The sequence below is a fragment of the Protomyctophum parallelum genome (assembly GCF_964188405.1).
Source record: "Protomyctophum parallelum genome assembly, chromosome: 6".
NCBI lineage: Eukaryota > Metazoa > Chordata > Actinopteri > Myctophiformes > Myctophidae > Protomyctophum > Protomyctophum parallelum.
This window is the reverse complement of record NC_139701.1, coordinates 31,121,771-31,149,313: the sequence shown is the minus strand read 5'-3', so window position 1 is coordinate 31,149,313 and position 27,543 is coordinate 31,121,771. Positions and strand designations below refer to the sequence as shown.

The 27,543-nt window shown below is 44.2% G+C and overlaps 1 protein-coding gene across 1 annotated transcript in view; it reads left to right on the top strand.

Annotated features, from left to right (window-relative positions):
* The window catches only part of fcho1 (FCH and mu domain containing endocytic adaptor 1), a 53,049-nt gene that overhangs the window by 19,556 nt on the left and 5,950 nt on the right, over nucleotides 1–27,543 (top strand). The window contains exons 4-25 of the mRNA XM_083766436.1: nucleotides 2,660–2,734; nucleotides 6,619–6,760; nucleotides 6,875–7,027; nucleotides 7,506–7,610; nucleotides 8,785–8,883; nucleotides 9,907–10,003; nucleotides 10,536–10,647; nucleotides 11,088–11,112; nucleotides 13,062–13,127; nucleotides 15,029–15,205; nucleotides 15,468–15,492; nucleotides 15,627–15,686; nucleotides 16,972–17,023; nucleotides 17,425–17,549; nucleotides 17,787–18,827; nucleotides 19,429–19,535; nucleotides 20,329–20,527; nucleotides 21,075–21,189; nucleotides 23,464–23,619; nucleotides 24,107–24,239; nucleotides 25,575–25,771; nucleotides 27,445–27,509. Coding sequence (XP_083622562.1) covers nucleotides 2,660–2,734; nucleotides 6,619–6,760; nucleotides 6,875–7,027; nucleotides 7,506–7,610; nucleotides 8,785–8,883; nucleotides 9,907–10,003; nucleotides 10,536–10,647; nucleotides 11,088–11,112; nucleotides 13,062–13,127; nucleotides 15,029–15,205; nucleotides 15,468–15,492; nucleotides 15,627–15,686; nucleotides 16,972–17,023; nucleotides 17,425–17,549; nucleotides 17,787–18,827; nucleotides 19,429–19,535; nucleotides 20,329–20,527; nucleotides 21,075–21,189; nucleotides 23,464–23,619; nucleotides 24,107–24,239; nucleotides 25,575–25,771; nucleotides 27,445–27,509 — 3,326 coding nt within the window. The remainder of the gene's footprint in view (nucleotides 1–2,659; nucleotides 2,735–6,618; nucleotides 6,761–6,874; nucleotides 7,028–7,505; nucleotides 7,611–8,784; nucleotides 8,884–9,906; nucleotides 10,004–10,535; nucleotides 10,648–11,087; nucleotides 11,113–13,061; nucleotides 13,128–15,028; nucleotides 15,206–15,467; nucleotides 15,493–15,626; nucleotides 15,687–16,971; nucleotides 17,024–17,424; nucleotides 17,550–17,786; nucleotides 18,828–19,428; nucleotides 19,536–20,328; nucleotides 20,528–21,074; nucleotides 21,190–23,463; nucleotides 23,620–24,106; nucleotides 24,240–25,574; nucleotides 25,772–27,444; nucleotides 27,510–27,543) is intronic.

The window sequence follows — 27,543 nt, the reverse complement described above, 5'->3', positions numbered from 1 at the left end:
ATGAACCTTGGTTGAAAAAAACTAAAGTTGTCCTTTAAGTACCAGGTCTTATTACTTAACTTAAGACCTGGAGGCGTGATCAATGCCATTTGGCTATTCTGAGTGGCCAAAGAGCATTGACCACGCCTCCAGGTCTTAAGTTAAGTAATAAGACCTGGTACTTAAGACACGCAAAATACAGCCCTATCTCTATGAAATGCTTGGTGTCTGAAAATGAACTGTCAAATCATTTATTCAGTCACAAACGATAGTTCTGTCAGCAGAATGCAAAGTGGGCAGAAAAGATCACTTGCATGTCAAAAACCTGTTAATGATCTTGGATGGGAAACTGGTGTATCCTTGAGAATCGGAGTTTATAATTTTTATGTTTTTTGTACCTGGGTGCCGAATGCTGAGATACATTTCACAAATGGTTATATAAGTGTCTTCTATTTGTGTCCTTTCTCATATTAAATATCTTATTATGAATCAGTGAATAGTAGGTAAATGTAACGTTGGGTAAATAGCAGTGCAGAGTTTCCCAGTAATTTGTCACAGCAAGTGACCAACAACACCAGTGTTTTTACATTTCTGACATTGATTCAGAAGTTAGTCTTCTGCACATTCCTTGCAGAGAGCAAATTCGCTTTTCTGACAAATTAGCATCACACAACCAATCGGTGGTCAGAAAATAAAATGGGGACATTGTGGGATAGTGGTGGTATTGCACAGGACAGTGCATGCTATTGAAGTGATTTGCTCCATAGTCTGTACACACACACACACACACACACACACACACACACACACTGATAGAAATTGGATTTTCTGGTGCAGAAGTAGTTATTGCAAGTGAAGTAATAACCGTAGTGTGACACTCAAATTGCCCATTTCAGGGCCTATTGGTTGATTTCGACAGACCCATTCTGGCATGGTCTAATAAAGATATATTGCTACTGTTAGAATAGTGGGGACACCGGTCGTAACCCGTGATCCAGTTTTTCATCCGATGTGTAGCACACCAGCAGTCTGCTCAAGATCAATGCGTTTGTTTTATTTCTCTTCCTCTCTCCTTCTTCCTTCCACCCCTCTCCTGCTCTGTCTGCCTCAGTATCCTTCCACCCCTCTCCTGTCTGCCTCAGTATCCTTCCACCCTCTCCTGCTCTGTCTGCCTCAGTATCCTTCCACCCCTCTCCTGCTCTGTCTGCCTCAGTATCCTTCCACCCCTCTCCTGCTCTGTCTGCCTCAGTATCCTTCCACCCTCTCCTGCTCTGTCTGCCTCAGTATCCTTCCACCCCTCTCCTGTCTGCCTCAGTATCCTTCCACCCTCTCCTGCTCTGTCTGCCTCAGTATCCTTCCACCCCTCTCCTGTCTGCCTCAGTATCCTTCCACCCTCTCCTGCTCTGTCTGCCTCAGTATCCTTCCACCCCTCTCCTGCTCTGTCTGCCTCAGTATCCTTCCACCCCTCTCCTGCTCTGTCTGCCTCAGTATCCTTCCACCCCTCTCCTGCTCTGTCTGCCTCAGTATCCTTCCACCCTCTCCTGCTCTGTCTGCCTCAGTATCCTTCCACCCTCTCCTGCTCTGTCTGCCTCAGTATCCTTCCACCCTCTCCTGCTCTGTCTGCCTCAGTATCCTTCCACCCCTCTCCTGCTCTGTCTGCCTCAGTATCCTTCCACCCTCTCCTGCTCTGTCTGCCTCAGTATCCTTCCACCCCTCTCCTGCTCTGTCTGCCTCAGTATCCTTCCACCCTCTCCTGCTCTGTCTGCCTCAGTATCCTTCCACCCCTCTCCTGCTCTGTCTGCCTCAGTATCCTTCCACCCCTCTCCTGCTCTGTCTGCCTCAGTATCCTTCCACCCCTCTCCTGCTCTGTCTGCCTCAGTATCCTTCCACCCCTCTCCTGTCTGCCTCAGTATCCTTCCACCCCTCTCCTGCTCTGTCTGCCTCAGTATCCTTCCACCCCTCTCCTGCTCTGTCTGCCTCAGTATCCTTCCACCCCTCTCCTGCTCTGTCTGCCTCAGTATCCTTCCACCCCTCTCCTGCTCTGTCTGCCTCAGTATCCTTCCACCCCTCTCCTGCTCTGTCTGCCTCAGTATCCTTCCACCCCTCTCCTGCTCTGTCTGCCTCAGTATCCTTCCACCCTCTCCTGCTCTGTCTGCCTCAGTATCCTTCCACCCTCTCCTGCTCTGTCTGCCTCAGTATCCTTCCACCCTCTCCTGCTCTGTCTGCCTCAGTATCCTTCCACCCTCTCCTGCTCTGCCTCATTATCGTTCTGTTTTCCCTCTGACATTTGGATCCATATATCCGCCATCCTTGCTGTCTTTGGGGGTCTACAGATGGTTATTCAAGTTTTATGTTCACTCTTGGTGAAATAAGGAGAATTCATTATTTAAATGTGGTATTGTTGCTCAGAGAGTACATTTATCCAACACTGAAGTGAAATCATTTCTCTCACTGGTTTTGCTTTGTGTCTGTGTTGAACAGGAGAGAATGTACATTATGGGTTAACGGGGGCAGGTGGGTTGTGTGAGAAGGTTTTATTGAATTTGTACACCCTCTGCTGTGTAGTGTTCACTCTCTGTAGTCTAGTTGGTTCTTAGTCTTGTCTTCCTGATTTATTACTCGTAAACTAAATATTTCTTGTTCTTTGTTGTGTGCGTGTGTGTGTGTGTGTGTCCGGCAGGGCTGCAATAGAGGAGACTTATTCCAAGTCCATGAGCAAGCTGGCGAAGCTGGCCAACAATGGCAGTCCACAGGGGTGAGTGATGTTAACAGGCCTCCACAAGGTACTGTCTGTCAAACCACACCTAATTAACAGGCCTCCACACGGTACTGTCTGTCAAACCACACCTAATTCAGTCCACAGGGTTGAGTGATGTTAACAGGCCTCCACACGGTACTGTCGTCTGTCAAACCACACCTAATTCAGTCCACAGGGGTGAGTGATGTTAACAGGAGTCCACACGGTACTGTCGTCTGTCAAACCACACCTAATTCAGTCCACAGGGGTGAGTGATGTTAACAGGCCTCCACACGGTACTGTCGTCTGTCAAACCACACCTAATTCAGTCCACAGGGGTGAGTGATGTTAACAGGCCTCCACACGGTACTGTCTGTCAAACCACACCTAATTCTCCTGACGGTCTCTCATCATGTACTGTAAATATGTCAAATATGGAGTATTCATTTAACACTACATTAATACTAACCAGCTCAGTGGCCTCATGGTTGGTGTCCGTCCTGGGACTGGGAGGTCGGGGTTCGATCCCTGGCTAGGTTATACCAAAGACTGTGAAAAATGGGACCCTGCTTTGCACTCAGCATCAAGTCCCTGCGACATACTAGCATCATGTCCAGGGGGTGTACTTGTACATCAAGCTGCCTCACGCTACAGAAACGGGAGATAGGCTCCTGCATAGATATTTAAAAAAGATGATAGATGATAGATGCCTCATTGGTTGCTGCAGTTCATTGGAACGACGTGTCTCCATTGAAGGCAGGAAGTCAAGCGGAAATGCCATAGGGAAGCGCTGAAGGCACGCTGCGTCGCTGCCCAAGTGACGTCACTCATGCGACTCATCCATGTCTCTCGCTGTCACTCAACTGACTACTGGCCAATCACAGCGTGTCTTTTCCGGGACTTCCATTACGCACGCGCATGCAAGGAATCTCGGGGAAATTGTGCCTTCAATTTTGATGCGCGTCCCAGAGCCGGAAGAGGCTCCTTTAGATCTCTATGGGCTCCTGCCCTTTGGGCTTCATGGCTTACTTACGGTACATTAATACTAGACACAAGGCTGGGTGATATGGACAACATCATGTCACTGTATGTTTGACAAAATATATTGATATTGGTTATGAGATGATAAAAAAAATCTCCAAAATGACACATGGAGCTGATCTACAAGCTCACCCATGCGTCGCCGTTGTGGGATTATAGATCTGCTATTTACATTTTAATTTTGAATGTGTAAAATAGAAATCAGCAAAAGATAAAATCACTATTATTAGAAAAATGGCAGATGATATCTAGTCTCGTATCACAATATGGATATAATATGGGTAATGGTATACTGCCCAGCCCTATACACCACAGCAGTGTTTCCTAAACCTTTCAGCTTCTCCCCGGGACTCAACGTTACAAGAATACATTATGAATGAACCACTTAAAATGTTTTAAGTTATGTAATCTTTGTAATCCTGTAATTCTTTTGAAACATATTGTTTTTAATTTAAATAAAATACCGGTAATATAAAACAAGAAATGATCAAATAGTGATATTTGTCAGGTGAAAGAAGCGCTGGTTTCTTTATTTAGTAACGAACGCTCCTCTCAACCGGCCGGTCTCAATCATAATCATAACATTACGTTACATAACATTGGGTGTCTCTAAATTGGGTGTTACCTGCTTCCTGTTACCTGGTCATGTGACTTGAGTAACCAATACATGACAGCAGCCTGTGTGGCAGCCAATAAGGACTAAGTCTTCAGTATGACTCATGAATGACTATACAGTAGGTCTTTCACCTGACAAAAACAACATTAACCCATTCTGACCTGAGATCAGATTCATACGAGGTTTCCGCCGGACACACACTGGTCTGATGAACCCATTCTGACCTGAGATCAGATTCAAAAAATGTCAGTCGCTCTTCGATTTTTTAAAAATAGCAGACCTACAAGCTCGTATCGCGCCACTCGGTGGCGCGATATGAGCTTGTAGATCTGCTATTTTTAAATAGCTAAAGCATAACATGATGCTGACACCAAAATGGGTGCCCGGTCAGAATGGGTTAAAAAATTGGTATATTTACTTGATCGATGAAAATGGCGCACACACGCACGCATGGAGACTAACCCAGTCATCTGAAATGGCCCCAGACTGTGTTGGTGTTTTAAATGTTTTCAGAGGATGTAGAAGTGTGATGGTACCCAGATACCAGACTGTGTTGGTGTTTTAAATGTTTTCCTACAGAGGATGTAGAAGTGTGATGGTACCCAGATACTAGACTGTGTTGGTGTTTTAAGGATGTAGAAGTGTGATGGTACCCAGATACTAGACTGTGTTGGTGTTTTAAGGATGTAGAAGTGTGATGGTACCCAGATACTAGACTGTGTTGGTGTTTTAAGGATGTAGAAGTGTGATGGTACCCAGATACTAGACTGTGTTGGTGTTTTAAGGATGTAGAATTGTGATGGTACCCAGATACTAGACTGTGTTGGTGTTTTAAGGATGTAGAAGTGTGATGGTACCCAGATACTAGACTGTGTTGGTGTTTTAAGGATGTAGAAGTGTGATGGTACCCAGATACTAGACTGTGTTGGTGTTTTAAGGATGTAGAAGTGTGATGGTACCCAGATACTAGACTGTGTTGGTGTTTTAAGGATGTAGAAGTGTGATGGTACCCAGATACTAGACTGTGTTGGTGTTTTAAGGATGTAGAATTGTGATGGTACCCAGATACTAGACTGTGTTGGTGTTTTAAGGATGTAGAAGTGTGATGGTACCCAGATACTAGACTGTGTTGGTGTTTTAAGGATGTAGAAGTGTGATGGTACCCAGATACTAGACTGTGTTGGTGTTTTAAGGATGTAGAAGTGTGATGGTACCCAGATACTAGACTGTGTTGGTGTTTTAAGGATGTAGAAGTGTGATGGTACCCAGATACTAGACTGTGTTGGTGTTTTAAGGATGTAGAAGTGTGATGGTACCCAGATACTAGACTGTGTTGGTGTTTTAAGGATGTAGAAGTGTGATGGTACCCAGATACTAGACTGTGTTGGTGTTTTAAGGATGTAGAAGTGTGATGGTACCCAGATACTAGACTGTGTTGGTGTTTTAAGGATGTAGAATTGTGATGGTACCCAGATACTAGACTGTGTTGGTGTTTTAAGGATGTAGAATTGTGATGGTACCCAGATACTAGACTGTGTTGGTGTTTTAAGGATGTAGAATTGTGATGGTACCCAGATACTAGACTGTGTTGGTGTTTTAAGGATGTAGAAGTGTGATGGTACCCAGATACTAGACTGTGTTGGTGTTTTAAATGTTTTCCTACATCTGATGTAGAAGTGTGATGGTACCCAGATACTAGATCACATCTCTGCTCTGTGGTTTCTGTCCTCCTTCCTCTCAGAGCTGTCTTTTTCACTTCCTGTACAATGTGTGGGTGCTCTGACATTTCTCTGTGTAAATAAGTACACTGTAGCAATTGAACCACTTCTTAAACCATACTGTAACTGTACATTGTTGACTGGGTCCCCCAGGGGTCTATACTTGGTCCCCTCCTTTTTTCCCTCTACAACAAATCTCGTTGTTAAAGATAATCTATAAGCACGACATGTTATGAGCTTGTAGAACTCATACTCAAATTAATATTGTATATGTTTGACTGTTTGTATAGATCGCCTATTATTGACGAATGTCCGCCAGAATATGGAAGCTAGGGTTTATCTGGTTAACCAGTCTAGTCACTAGTGATCAGTTTCTACAAGCGTTCTGTGCAACAGCGACGATATATTTTTGATGATTTGTTCAGGTAAAAATACATTTTGATGCTACTGTGTCTTCATCAGAGTCAAAGGTTTGACTCTCATCCGTGACCTTTAGTCAAAAGGTGAAACATGTGTTTGTTTTTCAGGACATTTGCTCCCATGTGGGATGTGTTTCGGGTGTCCTCAGACAAGCTGGCTCTCTGCCACCTGGAGCTGATGAGGAAGATGAACGACCTGATCAGAGACATCAATAAATACGGAGAGGAGCAGGTTAAAACACACCGCAAGGTAAATTAACGCATCAGCACTAACAGAAGTTAGTTGTTTTGTGTGTGTGTGCGCGTGCGTGCATATAGTATATTATATTTTGGAGTACCGTATATGTTTGTGTGTGTGTACCAGACTAAGGAGGAGGTGGTGGGTACTCTGGAGGCGGTGCAGGCCCTGCAGGTCCAGAGCGGTCACCTCCAGAAGTCCAAGGAGGGCTACCACGCCAAGTGTATAGAGCTGGAGAGACTCAAGAAGGAAACCGCTCCTCAGAAAGAGCTGGAGAAGGTCAGACACTCATTTGAATCCCAGCATCCCTATCCTGGGGCTGTACGTTTGCCAATAATAATACATCAAGGTCTCCCCATTCGAAGCCTTTCATTAACTCTGCTCATCCCTTATAACACCTTTTGGTATATCTAAAGGTAGAGGGACTTAAACTAGGTCATAGTTTGCCTCTGGGGGCATGGAACATGGAACAGGAGGGCCAATGTGTTAATGAGCAGAAATTGATAAAGTAATCAGATTTGTCATTTGCTACAGAAACATTTTCTCATTGATCTGTGCTGAGCAGACTACAGGGACACCCAGTGTGTGAATTAATTGCCACTCAGTTTTTCTGTAAATACTCGGCAGAATGGCTGTAATTGCTCAGAATAAATTGTTCCTAATGACTTGGCAAGCCATACATTTTATTTAAGGTTTCGGAAATAGTCAGTTGTTAAAAGGCTCTGATTTATTTCCTTGTCTTTCTTTCGCTCACTAGGCGGAGCTGAAGTCTAAGAAATCGGCGGAGTCTTTCGCAGTGTGCATCGAGAAGTACAACCGCGTGGGAGGAGAGTTTGAGCAGAAGATGAGCGAGTCGGCCCAGGTCCGTTCTGACTCTGTCATGACCATCTTCATCTGTCTTTCCCTATTCTCCCTTATGCCATGCCCCCCTCCCAAGCTTTATCTTTCTCCGAATCTCTTTCTCACTCTCTCACTCTCTCTCTCTCTCTCTCATGGTCTGTCTCTCTTTCCCTCTCACCTGTCACTCTTAAAGAAACACACCGTGTGTATGATTGGCACCAGGTGACGACCAATTCCAAACCTTTCACCCTGAAAAGATTTTTCCCCAAAATTGGATGCCACGTTGCCCGCAGCCGTACACCGCCACTCATTACCCATAATTACTGCCTCCGGATCTCCATGGCTACCGCCGCCGTTACCATGGAAATCTTTAGCAAAAAAGCCATGCCTGCTTCTATGTGAAATGAGGATTGGAATCCTTTCCATCCAATTATCAGGATGGATTCAAGGGTCACTCTGTCCATATTTCTGAATGGTTGCACAGAGGAGCAGAAGTAAGGTGAATACAGCAAAGGCAGACTGGGACGGAGAAAGAGTCAAAGACGTACACAAAACCGGCCATACGTGTTTAGAAAAATGGGGACCTTGTTTATACTAATTGACGAGGAGATCATTGATCATTGGACTGATTGGAGGCTACGATGCGTAGTCGGGGAGAGAGGGTGGTTTACCAATTCACATCAGGGAGCTTCTCAGTACAACCTCCAGCAACCGGACGGCTTGTAGTAGTTAAGCAAGTCTCTTCACAGACAACGGCTAATCTACAAGCTATTTTTGCTGATTGTTTGCCTTTTATGACATGCCCAGAATAGCGACGCTATAGGGATCATGTGGCGAAGCGCCTTCAAGGCCTCATCGGAGTGCTGCACAATCACACGCTCTCTGCCACTGCCCCTGCATATCAACGCAGTATGTGTGACTGTGACAAATGAGGCCACACACTAAATCCATTCCAATTATCACAAGCTTATTACCTGGCAACGTCCGGTTCCATTCTTAAGCTGAATGCTTCCCTGGTGATTGTGTTGAATCCTCCATAGACCTGGACACACTGTTTGTTCTTATTAATGAGTTAATGAGGAAAAGAAAAAGAGAAAAAAAGCCCACCTGTGGCAGATGGTGGAATTGGTAATTACAATTCTTCATAGCTTGTGCGTTATTTAATTTTATGTCTGTGCATGCGTCTGTGTGTGCAGAAGTTCCAGGAGATCGAGGAGGCTCATCTTCGCCAGATGAAACAGCTGATCAAGGGATACTCCCACTCCATAGAAGACACTCATGTCCAAGTTGGACAGGTATGTCAGACAGGTTGACCAGACAGATCTCGGATCTCCATTAGAAGACTTGTTTATTTGTGCTTCAACCCATGCTGATGAGGCTCACTGAGGCTATTGGCTAGGCTGGCTAAGCATGGAACATTGAGGTCGTACTGGCTAAATCTGTCATTAAAAAAATAGGAATTTCTATAGAATATCTTAGTTACAATGAAAACAAATAAAATAAATTGCACACTAGTGCGTAAATTCTTGTAAATGAAGTAATGCAGATGTTTAACAATAAGTGGTTTGTTTTTAACCAATGCTGACCTGCAAAGCGTTTCAAGCGACTGGAAACAAATATATATCTTCAGGTTTCAAACAGCAGTGTTCTAAATCAACAGCAGTTGTCTGATCTGGGTACACAGGTGGGAACACTAGGCAGACGATTGTGTCCTTGTCACTGCACTTGTGACTACTGGTTGGTAGGTGCTAGTGTTGATTTCGTCGACTAAAACTATGACGAAAAACTACCTTTTTTCACTGAGGAAAACTGAATAAATACTAAGCTATGATGACTAAAACTAGGACTAAATATATTGACAATTTTGTCAGCAAATAAAAACTAGTCTATTTATGTGAATAATTGTTGTATAAATACTTTTGTCAAAAGAAAATTTATAAACATTTAAAAAGAAGAAAATAGTTTCTCCTCTTTAACGCACCTAGTAATTCATTTTCAATGAGACCTGCGTTTCTTTTTTTGTACGCGTGGAGAAGTCGAGGGGCGACAACGCAAACTTATTTACACGGTCCCGTGAAATTGTCGCGTGCATGCTCGTTTCGTGCGTATGCCAGCGACTGACTATACCTGGATTCTGGATTTACGCTTGCGTTGTCACGCAGACCTGGAGCAGATCTGTCGTTGATCCAGGTGACGTCCGTGTTAATCGATGCCCGTCTGAGGGCACCTTTTCTGTGAATTGGTGCCCTTTAGACAAGCACATGGTTGGCTAGTTGCTATTGCTAATGTATCAGTGCATCCTTGTCTGCTGTTCTCAGGTTCATGAGGAGTTCAAGCAGAACGTGGAGAACATTGGCATAGAGAACCTCATCCAGAAGTTTGCAGAACAGAAGGGCACTGGCAAGGACAGGCCAGGTACAGTATGCTAGAATGTTATATTCGTTGGATGGTAGTAGGTAGACTCATGAATAAAGGTGACCTCGTTTGTGTCCATGCTCCCTGAATGTCTAATTAATTACATTTGGTTGTGTAGTTAGGGTACGATTCTGAGGAGATCATCAAAGGTAGCACTGAGATGAAAAACAAGCACGCCTGTCCTACAAAGGAAAGGCGACTGCGTGCAGTGCTCTAGAGTCAGCCTAGTAGTGTCTAGTCAAGGCTGCCATTTCTCATGCAATAAAAATGATAAATAACAATCTCTGCTGCTTATGTAATATTAAACTCATCACAAACACCCACATGCTTAACAGTCTGCTGCTCAGGGCAGTAGTGGTCACACTCACATACTCCTGTTTTGAATTGATTTGTGTATTCAGAACTTGAATGTGCTTGATACATTATCACACAAATCAATTCAAAACACGAGTATGTATGAGGTGCGCATGCATTCTTTTTCTTACCTTTTCTTTGCCTGGGTCTATTGTTGGATTGAATGCTGGCTGTGTAGCTCTGGCGGGCTTTGAAGAGTACATGACAGCCGTGGTGCCAGAGGGGGTAAAGAAGAGTCGAGGGAAAGCCTTCAGGATCCCTGGCCTGGGAAAGAGGGACAAGGACTCCACGTGAGTGGAATACACAAGCATTTGTTGGACGTTTTGACATAGACATATAAATTACACTCACTCACACTCAGCCCACCCATGGTCGCTTGCCCTCACTCAATTTCATCTTTACTTGAATTATCTTACGTCACTTTACTTTGAATTATCTTCTGTGGATAGAAAATGTTACGGTTAGTAAGTTTATCCATTCATTTCACTCACTCGCTCGCTCGCTCGCTCGCTCTCTCTCTCTCTCTCTCTCTCTCTCTCTCTCTCTCTCTCTCTCTCTCTCACTCACTCACTCACTCACTCACTCACTCACTCACTCACTCACTCACTCACTCACTCACTCACTCACTCACTCACTCACACACACACACACACACACACACACACACACACACACACACAGGGCTCTTCTGATATTAAATCCTGATCTGTCTTTCTCTGTATCTTCACAGAGACTCCGCAGTGACAGAGGCTCCAGTGAGTATTGAGGACAATTCACACTTAAACACTACGGGCTGTATTTTGCGTGTTTTAAGTACCAGGTCTTATTCCCTAACTTGAGTAAACTAAAGACCTGGATCAATGCCATTTGGCTATTCTGAGTGGCCAAAGAGCATTGATCACGCCTCCAGGTCTTTAGTTTACTCAAGTTAGGGAATAAGACCTGGTACTTAAGTCACGCAAAATACAGCCCTACATCTCCAAAACCCTCAACCCAATTATCAGTTCTTTGCAACCTCCAGCTGCCCCCCGCCCTCCTACACACTGATCTGTCTAGTCTAGAGTGCATTTATTTTGTTTGGTATGTGAGCAGGAGCAAGTGTCGATGGGTAGGGGAGCCTTGTGTGCGTGTGTGGGGCTTTGGTTTGTGTATGCCTGCATGCGTTTTTGTTTGTCTATAGTGTCTTTGTGGGTGGACTTGCATTTGTATATTTCTGTGCTTCCTGAGTGAGCTTAACAGAACCTGTAAAGGGGAGTAGGCGGGTGAGAGGCAGCAGGCAGTCGTGTGTGAGTGGTAATGACGCAACTGAGCGTGTCAGGTTACCCACTTTATTCTGGGCCTTCTGAGAAGGAAGGGGCTTCTGAGGTAAGGTGTGTGTGTGTGTGTGTGTGCGGCACTGTGCAGCGCTTACGTGTAACAGCACGTGTGTGTGTGAGGCAGCTCCCGGGAGGCTTTGTAACAGACTGGAGAGCAAACATCTCTCTGGGGCCCCTGGATCTGTAATTTTGTTGGCTCACAACATTTTCAAATGCTTCCAAAATCAAGGCCTATGTACTTGCTGCTTAAAATATATATATTTTAAAGGGATTTTTAAATATATTATTGTAAATAGAATGTCAAACAGATGACGGCTGTGCTTGACTTTTAGGAGGCGGAAGTCGTTGTTTTCGCTGTAGCATTCCAAACGGAAAACAATAAAGTTGACATCACATGCTAACTGCTTAAAAGGGAAGTTTTTAATTAAAGTACTATTAAATAGGCTACTGTTAATAACAAACTATAACAACATAGTTGAATTACAGTGAAGAAAACTGCAACACTGTCATTGGGTTCATGGTGTTGAAGCAGTAGCCTGCTTGTTGGGTAGCATTGCCAGCTTTGTTAATTGTGTCAACACTGTTAATGTCAGCCACTTAATTGGCTTAATGTTCAGTAATTGATCCCTGGATTGACTAGAGAAGTTGGTTTTCCATCATGACTGGGAGCATTGTTCACAAGCTTGATCTGTTATCTATAGAGTCTGGCTGTGATGGCTGTAGTAGTGACTTAAGCTCACTTGTGTTGCTCTCAGAATGTTCTGGCAACATAAAGCGATACACTGCTGTGGTGGCATGCTACACTTTTTACACTAAATCCAATAAAAATCTAATTCCAAATGGATAATTTGGCTCACAACACCTATTTAACAAGAAGGAAACACTTTACAGAAGTAGCCTCCTTTTGGGTAAATAGCACATCTCACCACCGTAGTGGTGGTGGGTTACTGACACCACCCAGTATGAGGAACCACTTGTGCCTTTTGTAACGCCAGGGCTCCACTGGGCGCGTCTGCGGCGCGTCTGCGTCGCGTCTCCGTCAACGTCGGGAATGTGCCCTTTTAATCAATGGAGGGTGGCTCCACTGCCCGCGTTGCGTTGCGTTGTGCTGCGTTCGGTGACTCAAAAATTGCCCCGGTTCGTTTTTTGACGCACGCACGCGTCCAGTCATGTACAAAAATGTTTTGCTGACGCGCAGTTTTCAAAGGCCCGCGGTGGAGCACCTCTAGCGTGACGTTGACGTTGTCATGACACGAGCAGGACGCGACGGAGACGCGACACGCCCAGTGGAGCCCTGGCGTAAGAGAGGCAACTGAGGTGCTACAGTAGGTCTCCATCTTGCTGACACAGGTTTGTGTGTGCGTGTGCGCGTGTGTGCCCCTTACTAGAACTCGCCCCTGGAAGTGGACGATGAAGGATTTGTCATCCGAGCCGACAGCAATCAGAATGATATCCTTTCACAGTTTTTCTTACAGGGCTTGAACTGTGAAACTCCCATTTATGCCATAATTTCATATCGCCTATTTTTGCAAACGGCGGGTCATATCGCTAACCACCACCACTTTCACCACAACTTTATTTACCATTTACACCTGTGCACAGTATGACACACCTTCACATGCTCACTAATAACAAAACTGTGTGCAAATGCAAAATCAGACCCGTGTGTGTGAGTGTCCGTCCTATGAAGACATTTACGAATGCACCAGCATAGAGGTGATTCTGCTGGCTAGGTCATGTGATCCGTATGCCTGCAGTTCGTCTACCTCAACGGGTCCTCTACGGCCAACTCCAATCTGGCCCAAGGTCTGCAGGAGGGCAACACAAGCGCTACATTACAAGGACCACATGATGGTGCTGCTCAAGAGCTGCAACATACCACCCTCCAACCTGGAATGGATAACAGAAGATCCAGATACCTGGCACTCTTCCTGCATGCCTCTCAGGTGTCATCCCTGAGACGCGCAGCGAAGCGCAGGCATGAGCGTGCTGTAAGAACTGTCCAACCAGGTTCAACACACACCTGCCCCACATGTGGAAAAGTGTGCAGATCAGTAATTGAGATGAGACATGAGCCACATGAGATGGCATGAGCGCACCAAGCGCTGAAACCCCCCCTTCCCCCAGGAGATATGAAGTCATCATCGACAACGATAAGCAAGTGTGTGTGCGCTGCAGTGGTCAATGGGCCTGTGTATGTGTTTGTTAGGCTGCTCAACCGTGACACTTGGTGGTCAACCAACGCTATTGCCGTACTCATTTGGACATGCATACATGGGGACGGACACACATTGCTGTTCCTTGGAGTGGCTAGCAGCACTCAAAAACATTGGTGCATTGCCAATTGGTCTTATCATTTCTTTTCAGTGTCATTTGGAATGCTCATAATCATTTAGAGAATAATTCTTTCTTCAAAGATAAATAATATTAAGCCCAATCACTGATAGACATGTAGTGTAGTGTAGACTAGAGGAACATCTACAAATCAATTAAACACTATCAGACCATTAGCTGAGTAGACCATTACGTGAGACTGTGAGACGAGTTATTTATAAAGTAATTTGAGGAAGATGAAGGGAGGTGAGGGGGGCAGCAGCATACACTTTGTTAGTACCGATTATTAAATGTGTTTCACTTGTAAAATGGTAGATTGCAAGTAAATGCTTATAAAAGTATATATAAAGATAATGATATAGTACAGTAGGTAGGTGCAAAATTATTCTAACCACAAATTTCAGAAGGGAAGACATTGAATCTGGTGCCCATTGAAAAACAGGCAGTGTATTTTCCATTGTTTTTCCATCCGTCACATGCTACCGTCTATTCATATTATTGTGTACTCACACCTACAGTATGTAGACATTTTGCTCTGCCTTCTTTCATTGTTTCTTGGTCATCCTAATCTAATTAGTCCCCCAAAGATGTAATTACACGCAGCGTGTGCCCAAATAGCAATATCCACCAATGAGCCAAGGTATAATAAAATTCTTGCCTGCTGGCAAATAATCCACTGTCTGATGCGTTTATGGCTATGTGCAATTGTTTTATATTTCATTTTACCCCTCTGAGCCCATGAGTGGTTTTCTTACGAGATGTCTGAACCTTAGAAAGAGATTTATTTTAGAGGGAACAAGTACAAAGCATGTTTTCCTGATTTCTCTCTTTTTCACACTCTTCCTTTGATGGTTTTCTCTTGCTCTCGCTCCAGCAATGTTTTTCAGTGTTTTACGCCCACACTCACACCTTATATAAAATCACAGGGCGCCAGACAGTCACCATGTCTACTCAAGCTAAATTGTTTTTCACAAAGCTTGTGTTCCTTGACCCTCTGCTGTTCTCCATACGCTGTGTTGAGGAGAAGGAGAAGGACAACAACTTCTACTCTAGCGACTCAGACTTTGACGACGAGGAGCCCAAGAAGTTCCACATCCAGATCCGACCGGTAGCCAGCAGCAGCCGCAACAATTCTGCTGCCACAGAGAAGGAGCTGAAAGCCACCGTGGGGGCTCTTACACTGCCTCCCAACAGAGCGGTATGGAAACTGTGTGTGTGTGTGTGTGCCATAGCTGGCATGCTATTCATCATCACAGTGTCTTCAATTAAATTCACAAAAGCAATAATCCAAACTGTACAGTGATTTCAATAGTTTACTCCAAAACAATTAACTCCTCCTCCTAAAAAGCTAGACTACAGCGGAAGTCTGGACTTTACTGTCTAACAGTAAAGAATGTATTCTTGCAATTTGAATTAGACGAAAGTTAATTGTATTAAACTTTGCAATGTTTGACTTTCAGGTGTCAGTCAAGCGACATCTCTCCAGTAAGTTTCTTGCTTCTTTCCTCGTAATGCATTTATTTACTTGTATAAACATTGATTGAATATAAATATCGGTAATACAGTTTGCTTTATCTGCGTTGCCATTTGATCAGTTTTCACCTGTCTCTACACTTAAGGAAACTCCAGTACAGCAGGACAGCGTTCAGAAGGAGAGGGGGAGGGCGCTTCTCACAGGGGTTAGTCTCTCTTTGTCTTTACTTTCCTTTTCTTCTCTGGCTCCCCAGCACAAACGCGCTTCCTCCTCTGTTTTACTATTGTTTATCTGAGGTTGTAACAGGCACCAGAAATGAGGCAGCCTCCATTTGACCTTTTTAAGACCCAAGGTCGATTCTACAAATGCCTCGAAGTTTTTGGAAACACTTCGATAGGAGGGGCTAAAAACGATTTAAACTTTGTGCTACTTTTGTGCATGAAGTAGGGCTTTAATTTACAAAAAGATACAACATACAAATTTGAAACTTCGTTGTTATACGTACACGTATAACAACCTATAGGCTTTCCAGTTCTAAATGGGTTAATTACAAATCAATATCCACGCATCGCTTTTAATTTCGCATTAATCAAAAGAAAGAGCAATAGCAGCTTCATTATTTAGTAAAGAGAAGTGCAGTGGACTACTTTAACAAACAAAAAACTAGCATGACATCTTGGCTTTATGAGACTGTTTATGATAATGAGAACCGGGGCAGAGAAGAACTGCACCGGTTACGCCAATGTAACCGTTATGCCAATGTACCACTACACTGTAAAATCTGGAGTATTCAAAGTGGACCCGTAATGGTACAATCTGGAGTGTTTATTTCATAGGGTCCATTTTTTCACTTGGTTTGTTAATTGAACGCTCCAGATTTTATTGTGCTCATGTCCCCTCACACCCAGACACTCATTCATGCACCATTGGTTCAGTGAGGAGGAGGCTGCTGCTGCTGTCTTTCTGCCTCTGGCTACCTTGAATGAAGAATGGATGCCCTCTCACTCCCACCCAGCCCTCTGCTACTGCTCCCACAACCATGCTTGATCACCCAGAGATTAGCTCACTTCCTGTAGGTAAGGTGAGGGCGGGATGCTGCTAGCCGCAGTTATTTACAGCAGAGCAGAGATTCACTCTCTCTCTCTCTTTCTCTCTCTCTCATGAATTTAATCCAGGGGAGACGTGATTAAGGATGAGCGTGGGCGTGATTAAAGCAGTTATATAAGTGTCTGTGGAGGTGTGGTGCTAAGCGAGGCCATGCTAATGGCTGGTATTTATCACTGTGAAGGTAATGGTTGATGGGCATTCTCTCTCGGAAGGAGGGAGACATGGGGAGATGAGACCTCTCCATGGTCCCCTCCTTCCCCCTCCCCCTCTTGGCTCTGACTAATCGCACCGTTGCTGATTAGATTTGATTAAGGTACAAGCTCCAATTAAATTCCGTGTGTGTGTGTGTGTGTGTGTGTGTGTGTGTGTGTGTGTCCTTGCAGATGGAGAACAGGATGGTCTACGGAGGTCCACCTCCAGTCCTGATCATAGCAGGTAGCTCTCGCCATCTGTTGTTCTGTTTGCTCTCCTGTCTGCTTCTTTTACGGGACACTATCAGTCTCTTTTAAACTCCATCCATTCCATATTGATGTCTTTAATCAACATGTTGTTGGAGAGAGATGGGTACAGTTGGGGGTCTTTTTTGATTGCACCCGTCATGTTGTCTTTCAAGTGTATATCAAATGGTGTCCTTGCTGCCATCTTGTCTCCCCTCGAACCCTTTAGCCCTGTCTGTTCTTTCCTGATTGTTTTTCTGTGGCTCAGATGCTTTGCTAAGTCATTCCTGTCTCTCTGTGACTTCCTCTCTTAACTCCCCCCCCCCCCCCCCCCCCACTCTACACAATCGCTCACATTCACTCTGTCCTACCTGAAATTAATTCTGCTTCTTTACTTAGGTTGAACTCTACAGTATCTGGATCAGACAGTCTGTTTGGACCTCCGTTGGAGTCAGCTTTCAAGTCCAAAAGCTTTGCCGGACGAGAACAACTCAGAGAGCAAAGTACTTTTGGTCCATCCGAATGTATGTTAATTCCCTCCATTTCACTTTCGAATCCATTTTCATAAAGGAAAGAATCCAAAAGATAAGAGTAAAGTGGTTGGATGGCAGTTTAGTGGGGAACATAATGGCCAGTGTTGATTTAATTTGGTGGGTTTCATATAACTGTAATCTTCCCATGGAGTTAAATTAATTGCAATGCAATCTTGTTGTTGTGTTCTCTGTTGGTATTGTGCTGATACAGTGTCATGCGTTTCCCAGATGCTGCCTTCTCATCTGATTCCTCCTCTCCTGAAAATGTGGAGGATTCTGGACTGGACTCGCCGTCCCATCAGACCCTGGGGCCCTCTCCTGAACCCACGGGTTGGGCGGCGTGGCCTCCCACTTCACAGACTAAAGAACAGACCCACAGTCGTGGACGAACCTCAGACCCATTTCTCTCGGCTTTCCGAGACCCCTCTCCGGGACGCAGCTCCCAGCCCCAGGAGGACGCCTCAGGCGTCTGGTCGGCGGCACCGTCCCGCTCCGTGGACCCCTCATCCCAGCGGTTCCCTGCCTTCTCTCAGTCCCTGCCCCAACATGAGACGGAGGCGTCTGTGTGGAACTGTAAACACATCCCTCCGGAGGACCCCTTCTTGGCTGCTTTTGAGAGGACGATTGCCCCGGAGACCTTGCCGCCATCTGACGCCTGGGCACCCACAGTGCCACGCCCTACCCGGGAAGGCAGGGGGATAGAAGTGCGCAAGGACCCATTCTCCATTACGCTCTCGGATACCAAGACTCTCCCTGCCCCCGCATCATCGTCGTCTACCTCCAATCGTAAGGAGCGAGACAGAAAGCGTGACAGGAGCGCCCCACCGCCATTGTCTCCTGACGACCCGTTTGCCATAACTATGATTGGCAGTCCCACACATCAGTCAACTCTAGCTGCTGTGTCTGCGATCACGCCTCCTCACAACAATAGCAGCAATGGTACCAGCAACAGACTGGCTTCAAGTGCCAGCTGTGGCTCTTTACCTCCAGCCCAGCCCAAGAAGGAGCCGGGCCATTGGAACTCTGTCCACAACCCCTTCAGTGAGGGTGGTCCTGGTTCGGGGGCTCAGGCCCTCAGCGGCTCAGCCGCAAAGGAGGAGGGAGGCGAGAGGAGAAAGCATCGTTCATCAGACAGTGAGCCGCGCAGGAATGCCCCACCCCTCACAAGGCATTCTGGGCCGCAGGAGGACCTTTGTTTTTCGACAGACAAAGATCAAGACTGCCTGGATTTGAATGCTCAGTTGCCCTGCAATATGGGCCCACACAAGGGTACTTATCTCTGATTGAATATCATCAAATTACTCAAACGTCCTTAGCTTCTTATTTTAAACATAGTAATATATTAGAATGCAAGACTATTTCATTAGTGCTACGCCCACTTAGTGAAACACTTTATGGTGTTAATTGTTCAAGAAAATGCCATTAATTTAGTCGAGGCATTCATATACAATTCTTGAACTTGCTGAATCATGCAGTCACCCTAGAGTTGATTGAGGTCATAATATGAGGTGAATATATATTACAAAATGTACAAATGTATCAATTACATATTATGTAACTGATGATATAAGCGTACATTCTCTAAAGCCAGACTACCTTCATAATAATATCTCTGATTTGTGTCTGAAATACCCTGTTCACAGTAGTAGTACTGTGCTGTTTATGTGTGTTCTGCTCAATACAAGTGGAATATCCTACATTCCTACCTGTGGTGCCGTCTCATCTGGCCATGTAGACCCAACAGGGCTCTGAACGCAACCCTTTGACTATTTACAACATAGCTGCCTCTTGATCTTGTTTTTTTACCATTTCATTCAGATTGTTCCTGTGTTTGTCTTTCTGGCCGTCTAATTCTGCCTACTATACGCAGGTTCCAAGCACGGCTTCAGACAGGACAGTGCTGAGGTGCTTGTGGCTGCCCCCCCAAGGCCGACTCGGGCCAGGAGAACCTCAGGCCGACTCAGTGGCTGCGAGAGAGTAAACCTATGCCCTTTTACTATGCACATTATATTTATTTGTAGGCGGCTAGGTCAGTCTCTAGGTTGTGTAGTCTGTTTATATTGGATAAGAAAAAGAGGTTGAGCATCAACAATGGGTTTTCTCAGTGGAGTGCTAGACCCAAATCCAGTATACATATCAAAAGAAGGAATTGAAAAAATCCCAAAAAGGTAGCGCATCCAAAATTTTAAATCAAACCTGCATTTCCACTTTTTTATTGGCACACATCAAGAAACGAACGCTTATGCATTTCGGCTATGAGCCTTAGAGCATTCACATCACATCGTTTCAACTACAGTTTATAGAGTTGACCTGGCTACTCAACTTTTAATCCTATTAATGTAAAAACATGAGGATGTGGCCATCTACAGCCTATTATGAAATGGTCAACACTGAACTTGTCTGTAATTGCCAAATAAATTGCCACTTCGATTCACTTTTATTTTTAATTATAATGAACTGACGTGTGCATGCATACTGATTGGCTGTGAGTGACTTGAGTATCTATCACAGATTGGTTGTGAAGGAGCTTGGACTCGTCAACTTATTGCTTGTCTGTGAGAGAGAGAATGCATCTATCTAGGAAGTATTTTATTGACCTTGTTGAATCTTGCCCGGACCATTCTATATTACAAAGAAAAAACAAAATAAATAAATAAATAAATAGCAAAACCCCTTTAGAAATGAACTAAAACTTACTTGAAATTTTAAAACAAAGTAAAAAAGAAATAAGAAATGCCAAACTAACCTGTTTGTTTCCTGTGTGTTCCAGTCCAGGTCACTGTGCTCCTCTCCTCTGCCGGAGCCCAGTCCTCCCCTCACCTCCTCCTCGTCCTCCAGCCCCAGTGACTGGGGGCCACAGACCACCAGGGAAAATGAGTGGGGGGCCCAGAACCGTGCCCCCAGCCCTGCCAGAGGGGGGCAGGCCTCACCGGTACCATACCAGCACCAGGAGGTCCCCCAAAGACATAGTAAGTCATTATTTAACTATTAGTAATACCTCTGTAGATATATTTTTTCCCCTTGACTCCAGGCTAAATTGTTACGGTATGCATATCTCTGCAGAAACCAAAATATTGGCTTTTCGGGGAAAACAATTAACTTTTTTTTAGACTAATCAATGCCAAATAGGCAAATACCATACCAAATTGGTAGTGTCCTTACATTATCATCACTTTAGCCAAATACATCTTAAGTTGAGATAGGTTTTTGAAAATGAATGTGGAGAGACTTTTTCCGTCTGACTTCGTCATTCTAATCAATCGGAGAAAAAACACCTAACTCCACAAGTTGGAGTTGGATGATTTGACCAACAGTTTGAGACTTTTCATTGGTTCAATATTTGTACAGTTATTTCATAAAGGGTGTCGTTCAATAGCACTGATAGAAAAAAGGTTACTGTGACTATATACCGGTACATATCAGTAACCCTGAGTCACCCTCAAACCTCAGGACATTTGTGCTTTTATAGCTGTTGACTTACAATATTGCACTATACTACACTACCACTACCCACAGTGCACCTGTCGCGAGGTCCGAGCCCCATCTCCCTCAGTACCCAGGAGGCTTGGCCGGTGGCAACGGCCATAACAGAATACATCAACGCCTACTTCAAGGGTGGACAACATAACCGGTCAGGACTTTTTCAATTCTAACTAGTAGATTAGTAGAAGATACCTTGGAGCATATGTTTTGCCCTTAATGACTGTGAAACGTACTGTGAAATGTTTTCAATTAAACAAAAGGTATTTTTGATAAAACTATCCATGTTTTTGTTACAACAGTGGAAATGCATTGTAATATATATTTACCGCTACGTATTTTTAAGTTATTACATAGCATTTCTGATAACGTAGCTGTTATGTTCCAAAATATCCTCACACTAGAACCCTACAGCATTCATTGTTGGGCAGTAGTTACATGTTTCTTTCAAACTGAATTCTAGTTTGTGTCACATCCTAATGTGTGTGTTGACTATTTTTCATAATCATAAGTGTAGCCTCTGGCAATGGCTATTTGACCAGAGGCTATGGCTGTTTGGGGTATTAAACGACAACCTATATCTCTCACTCTGTATCTGTTGGTGTGAATTATCCCTCTGCTAAGTCTCTCCCCAACCCGTCCTTGTCCAATAGGCACGTTAGCAAGCTGTCATTCTCCCCCATAGAGATGCATGTTAAATGACGGGATTTATCCATACAAAATAAATAATCAATCATTTCAGTAGCATCAAAATGTATTCTATATCTAGTCAACCAGGCCTGCAGTAGGCTATGCACTGGACATATTTGACATTATTGCCATTATTATTTAAATAAACTAGAAATACGAGGAAATGACAGATAGATATAAAGGCCACGCAAAATAATACATTGGTCTCCGGTTGCCGACCGAATATGCGCGACCCATATTATTATTATTATTATTTTTTTAATATATTTTTTTGCGGCTTACGCCTTTTATTGATTTTTTAAGGGACAGATAGTAGGCTGACAGGAAACGGGAGAGAGATGGGGGGATGACATGCGGTAAAGGCCGTGTCGGGTTCGGGAGTCGAACCCGCGGCACACCGCGACTGGATCACCAGTCCGGTGCCCAGACCGTTACGCTACGGCCTGGGCCGACCCATATTATTTTATTGGCATTTGGTGAAAAAAAGTCAGAATGACCGAGTCAGACCAAAAACTCACTTTTTCGGTTCTGCACCTACTGGAGAAGTATATCACTCTGTCGGCAGCAACTACTACCCCCCCCCCACACACACACACACACGCACACCTCTCTACACTACACAGAGAGAGAGAGAGAGAGCAACTCCTTACTCCTCCATTACCAACCTTTGTCTCAAATTGACCAGCAAAACTATCCACATCGTCAGAGTGTGTGTCCTTTCCTTGTTCCAAATTGCTTGGAAGTCATGCGCATATTGCCAGGCACGTGGCAGCAGCAGCTATTAAGACGGTGAGCCTGTTAGCATTTCACCCTATAACTTCACCGCATAGGCAATCAAGACCCTTAATTAATGACAGCTGTGACGTCACTGTTTGTAGGGCAGGCTAATCGGACTACAGGGAGCAGGGACAACTATATTTTACATCCTCAACATTGAGGTGTGATATATATATATATATAGAACTTGAACCATTAGAATTATTGAAAAGATGGTAACTCAGGCAAATATTGAAGTTATTAAAAAAGAAGCCTATCCATCATTGCCGTAGGGGAAATAAATAAAATAAATTCCTTGCTACCCATCCTTCCCACGAAAAATAAAATAAAATAAATTCCCTACCTACTTTCAGCCCAAAAATGACAGCCAATCGGAGACCAAAGTTTTATTTTGCTTGGCCTAAGAGGGAGAAATCAACTTTTTCGTGTTGCACGGTCATTAGTATTATTGCCCTCACCTGGGTGGGTCAGTCGTGTAACTTTCTCGATGTTAAGCCGTGTATACAGTATTTTCAACAACACAGCCATGCAAAATAACATTGACGGCTATGAGGTGGCAAAAGCTTGACCTGCATAGCAACAGTTGCTAAACTATTTGGATTGGCATTGGGCAATCGCTTTTTGGGGTGGGATTTAGCGAAGGGCTAATTGAGTCCTGAATGAAATGTATGGCTGAGATTTTGTCCCATGATTCCATCACTTTGAACAGTTCCATAGTAGTGTATGCCGGATGATGTACAATGGAGTTGTAAAACTTCCTTTACTCTGACATGTATGAGAGTCTCTGTGCTGCACCCCTGTACAAGTAAGAGACCGTCACCAAGCAAGAATCTGACCTAGGCCCAGACCCACTAAGCCTGAAATGTGGATTTGTTCAAAATAGAATCTAACTGCTTATTTTCCTGCGATTTGAATGTGTGTGTGTGTGTGTGTGTGTTGCGCTTTTTCCATCCTCCAGCTGCCTTGTGAAGATCACAGGAGACCTGACCATGTCCTTCCCTGCAGGCATCACTCGTATCTTCACAGCCAACCCTAACGCACCTGTCCTCAGCTTCCGATTGCTTAATATTTCCAGGGTGGATCACTTTCTGCCCAATCAAAAGTTGCTTTACAGGTACTGGTAAAATGTTTTGCGTGTATATCTGCAATATATGATTGTCACTGCTGTGGGTTTGCATGTCTCTGTATGTACAGTATCTGTGCAAATTATTCATCCAGTGTGTAGATAATAATGTTGAGAACATGGATGTTCAAAAGTTGTAATGTAGTTTTAACCACTTAAGACTTCAAAATGTAATAGTAATGATAATAATCATTTAGTCCCCCTTGGGATATTTTTGTTACTGTAGATTTGTATATACATACAGTATGTGACACTACTAAACTAGACCACCCTGCATTTACCCATCCTAACTATTGGGAGCAGTGGGTGCTATTAATAGGCAGAATATATATTCTATATTCTTCGTCACCCGAACAAGTCGTGAAAATAGCCGATCTAGAAGCTCATAACAGATTGCGATGCAACGCGTTGTGAGCTTACTTTAGCTTTCACCAGGTTGAAACTAAAGTGGTCAATCCTCCAATATCTGTGTCTACAGTGATCCATCTCAAAGTGACCCAAATACCAGGGACTTCTGGTTCAACATGCAGGCTCTCCAGCTCTACCTACAGAGAGAGGCTGAACTCAACCCCCAGGCCTCCTACTATAACGTAGGCCTGCTCAAGTACCAGGTCAGCGTACCGCTAACAGTGTTCACATTTGACATGACTGTGATTGTTGTCTCTGCCAGGGAGAGAGGCCGAAGGCCGGAGATTATGTTTGCATTCCTATCCATTTCTGTGTGTATCCGTACGCGAGCAGCTAATCTCCAACACCGTTGGACTGAACAGCGTGAAACTTTGCAAACTTTGCGTTCCTGACATATGGCATTCACTCCGGCCGGCACAGCCGGCAGTGGCTCAGGGCTAGAGTATCAGGTAGAGCAGCCAGATGGCGATCGCGGGCTCCCCCAGAGTTGGCGTCAAAGTGTCCTTGAGCAAGACTCAACCCCTAATTGCTCCCAATGTGCAGGCTGGTTCCTTGCATGGTTTAATCGGTGTGAATGTGGGTGAATGTAATGCACAATCTATGTAAAGCGCCTTGGATAAAGGCGCTATATAAATATATTTACCATTTATTCACCATTTCCGGTGGGACGTAACTATGTACGTACCCCAGACAGAGTACATGAAAATATAATAGCGGATTTTTGACAAATCTGTAAAAGTCCACTATTCTGATCAAATTGAAATTAAACAGATCCCAGTCCTGCTCTGTAAAAATATTTAAATGCTCTCATCATGGTAACGCCGGGAAAATGCTCCACACGTCCCATTTTATGTAGTCATAGCAATTTATAGTATATAGTGTATAGTATAGTATAGTATGTATAATTTATATGTATAGTTTCATTATATAGATATTCCACTGTTGCGTTCTTAGCTTACGCATGTTTCATGATAACTACATTTTATGTATGTGATGTATTGCCATGCTTTTTGTTCTTGCTTAATGTAAATCGCTCTGGATTAAGAGCGTCTGCTAAATGCCTAAATTGTAATTGTAAATTGTCTGTGTACAGAATGATTCACTTTACCCATTCTGACCTGAGATCAGATTCATATGAGGTTTCCACTGGACACACACTGGTCTGACTCCTTCAGTGCCACCTAGTGGTCACCAGATCTCCCATTATAAAAAAAGAGGGCGTTTAAAAAAAAAAAGTAAAACAATAATAATAATAATAATACGTCTATACGGGCATGGCATTCAGTGCATAGCTGATTTAGATACGGGATGACGTCCCTGGCACTTAAACAGTTGAGTTTTGCACCTGCCCTAAACACATTTATTCAAGTGTTCAAAAGTTACGTATTTATGTGCAAAACAACTAATATCGGTGTATTTACAGTCTTACAGATCACTAACTCGCAAACTCTGTGGCCTGACACCTTTTCATTTTCACCTTCATTTATATTCAGCAGTTCTTTGCTAAAGTGTAACAATTTCTTTTAATCTCCCTTTAGGTGTCATCCCAGGACCCGGGCCGGGCTCCTCTCTTGCTGTCGGCTGAATGCCAGCGCAGCGGCACTGTGACCCGGGTCTCTTTGGACTACCACTGCTGCCCAGCCACAGCGCCCTCCACCCAGCTCACTGCTGTGCAGGTGCTGCTGCCCCTGGACCACACCGCCACAGACCTGCAGTGCCAGCCCCCTGCATCCTGGTGAGGGAAGCTTCAGCAAGGACCCCCCAAATGAATATATATAGACGTGTAAAAATACACCAAACTTTCAGATGCTGTTTCTCTGAGTGGAGGAAGAATGCATAGGATTTTTATTGTGATCTCTCACCCTTGAAATATATAATCCTTTGTGAACAATAATAGCAATTCAATGCAGTTGTCCTCAAAACCACACCTGCAGTCGCTGTCATAAGACCGGAGGGAGCGCTCTATATGAGCCTGATTCGCTGCGTTCCGGGAATTTGTTTTGTCACGAGAAGCGAAGTGAGAAATAAAACTCCGCTGAACGTATCAAGCAGGCTGAAATCCAGGCTAACCTGTGAGTCCTGGTTGGCAGAGGAAGTGTAGCGCCCAGGATTACATTCAATAATTGACACTGGGTGAAAAAATGGGTTGCAAAATCGTGAAATAAAATGTTTTGAAAAAAAAAAAAGATTGCTTTGAAAATAGCAGATCTACAAGGTCACAACGTGTTGCATTGTGGCACTTTGGGAGCTTTTAGATTGGCGATTTTCAAATAACTAATTTGGCTGGAGACCCCCCCACTTTGAAGGTCAGGGTTACAGTAGCTGTGGTCGAAGTTCTAAACTAGATAGGCAAAAAAAAGAAGAAAGAAATCGTCAGAAAATCGGCCGATATTGATAAATCATTATATTTATCTATTTATTTATTATCGATAACGGTACTTTTTTTTTTTTTTTTTTTAAGATATTTTTTTGCGGCTTACGCCTTTTATTGATTTTTGAAGGGACAGACAGTAGGCTGACAGGAAACGGGAGAGAGATGGGGGGATGACAGTAAAGGCCGTGTCGGGTCCGGGAGTCGAACCCGCGGCACACTGCGACTGGATTACCAGTCCGGTGCCCAGACCGTTACGCTACGGCCTGGGCCTGATAACGGTACATTTTTGGCAGTTTTTATTTTTGTCTGTCTGGGTAAACATAATTAATAATAATTAGGGTCTAAAAAAAGAAAAGAGAAAATTTGCAAAAAAGGAAAAAAAAGAAAACTGACGATGCTGGAAAAAAAATATCCTCACTGATTAAGAAGATAATGAGTGGGTGTGAGAGAGACGGGACAGAAATAATGAGTGGGAGGGATGTAGAAATGACTGCGACAGACTGATGAAGGAATGGATTGATTTAATACTTTATTAACACGATTATTATTACAGCTTGTACAGTCAAAGGTTATGCTAAGGATAACACAAAGCCCCAGGGTCTTGTTTCTACTGTGGGTTCATTAGGACAAGGGAACATATACTGTGGTGCTGCAGGACCCACACCGCCTGCATAAAGGTGACAAGAATGAAGGGGCATTTAAGTTCACCATCTCAGTAAGCTGTGAAAGGCCGGCAGGGACCTGTCTGTTGGATACGCTCCAGTGTTTCCTCACACTACTAGCGGATGGATACTAGATAAATGATTTTTCTATACGTACTATTCTAGGCTTCAATTATTTACCAAGTGTTCCAGACTAATGGAATGGAGCGATTCAATGAGGGTAGACTGACAGACAGAGAGGCTGCTTGTGGTGGGTGGGGGTGGGGTGGGGGGGGGGGGGGGGGGTTGTGCTCAGTAGGAAAGGGGTATAGTTCAAAAACATAAAAGTAGGAACAGGGTGGGCCTGACTCGCTTCTTTGTTTTCTCCCCCAGGAATGCTGAGGAGAGACGTCTGCTGTGGAAACTACCCAACCTCTCCCCGACGAACCACAGCAAAGGTCAGGGCTCTCTCTCTTACTTTTCATTTTCAGC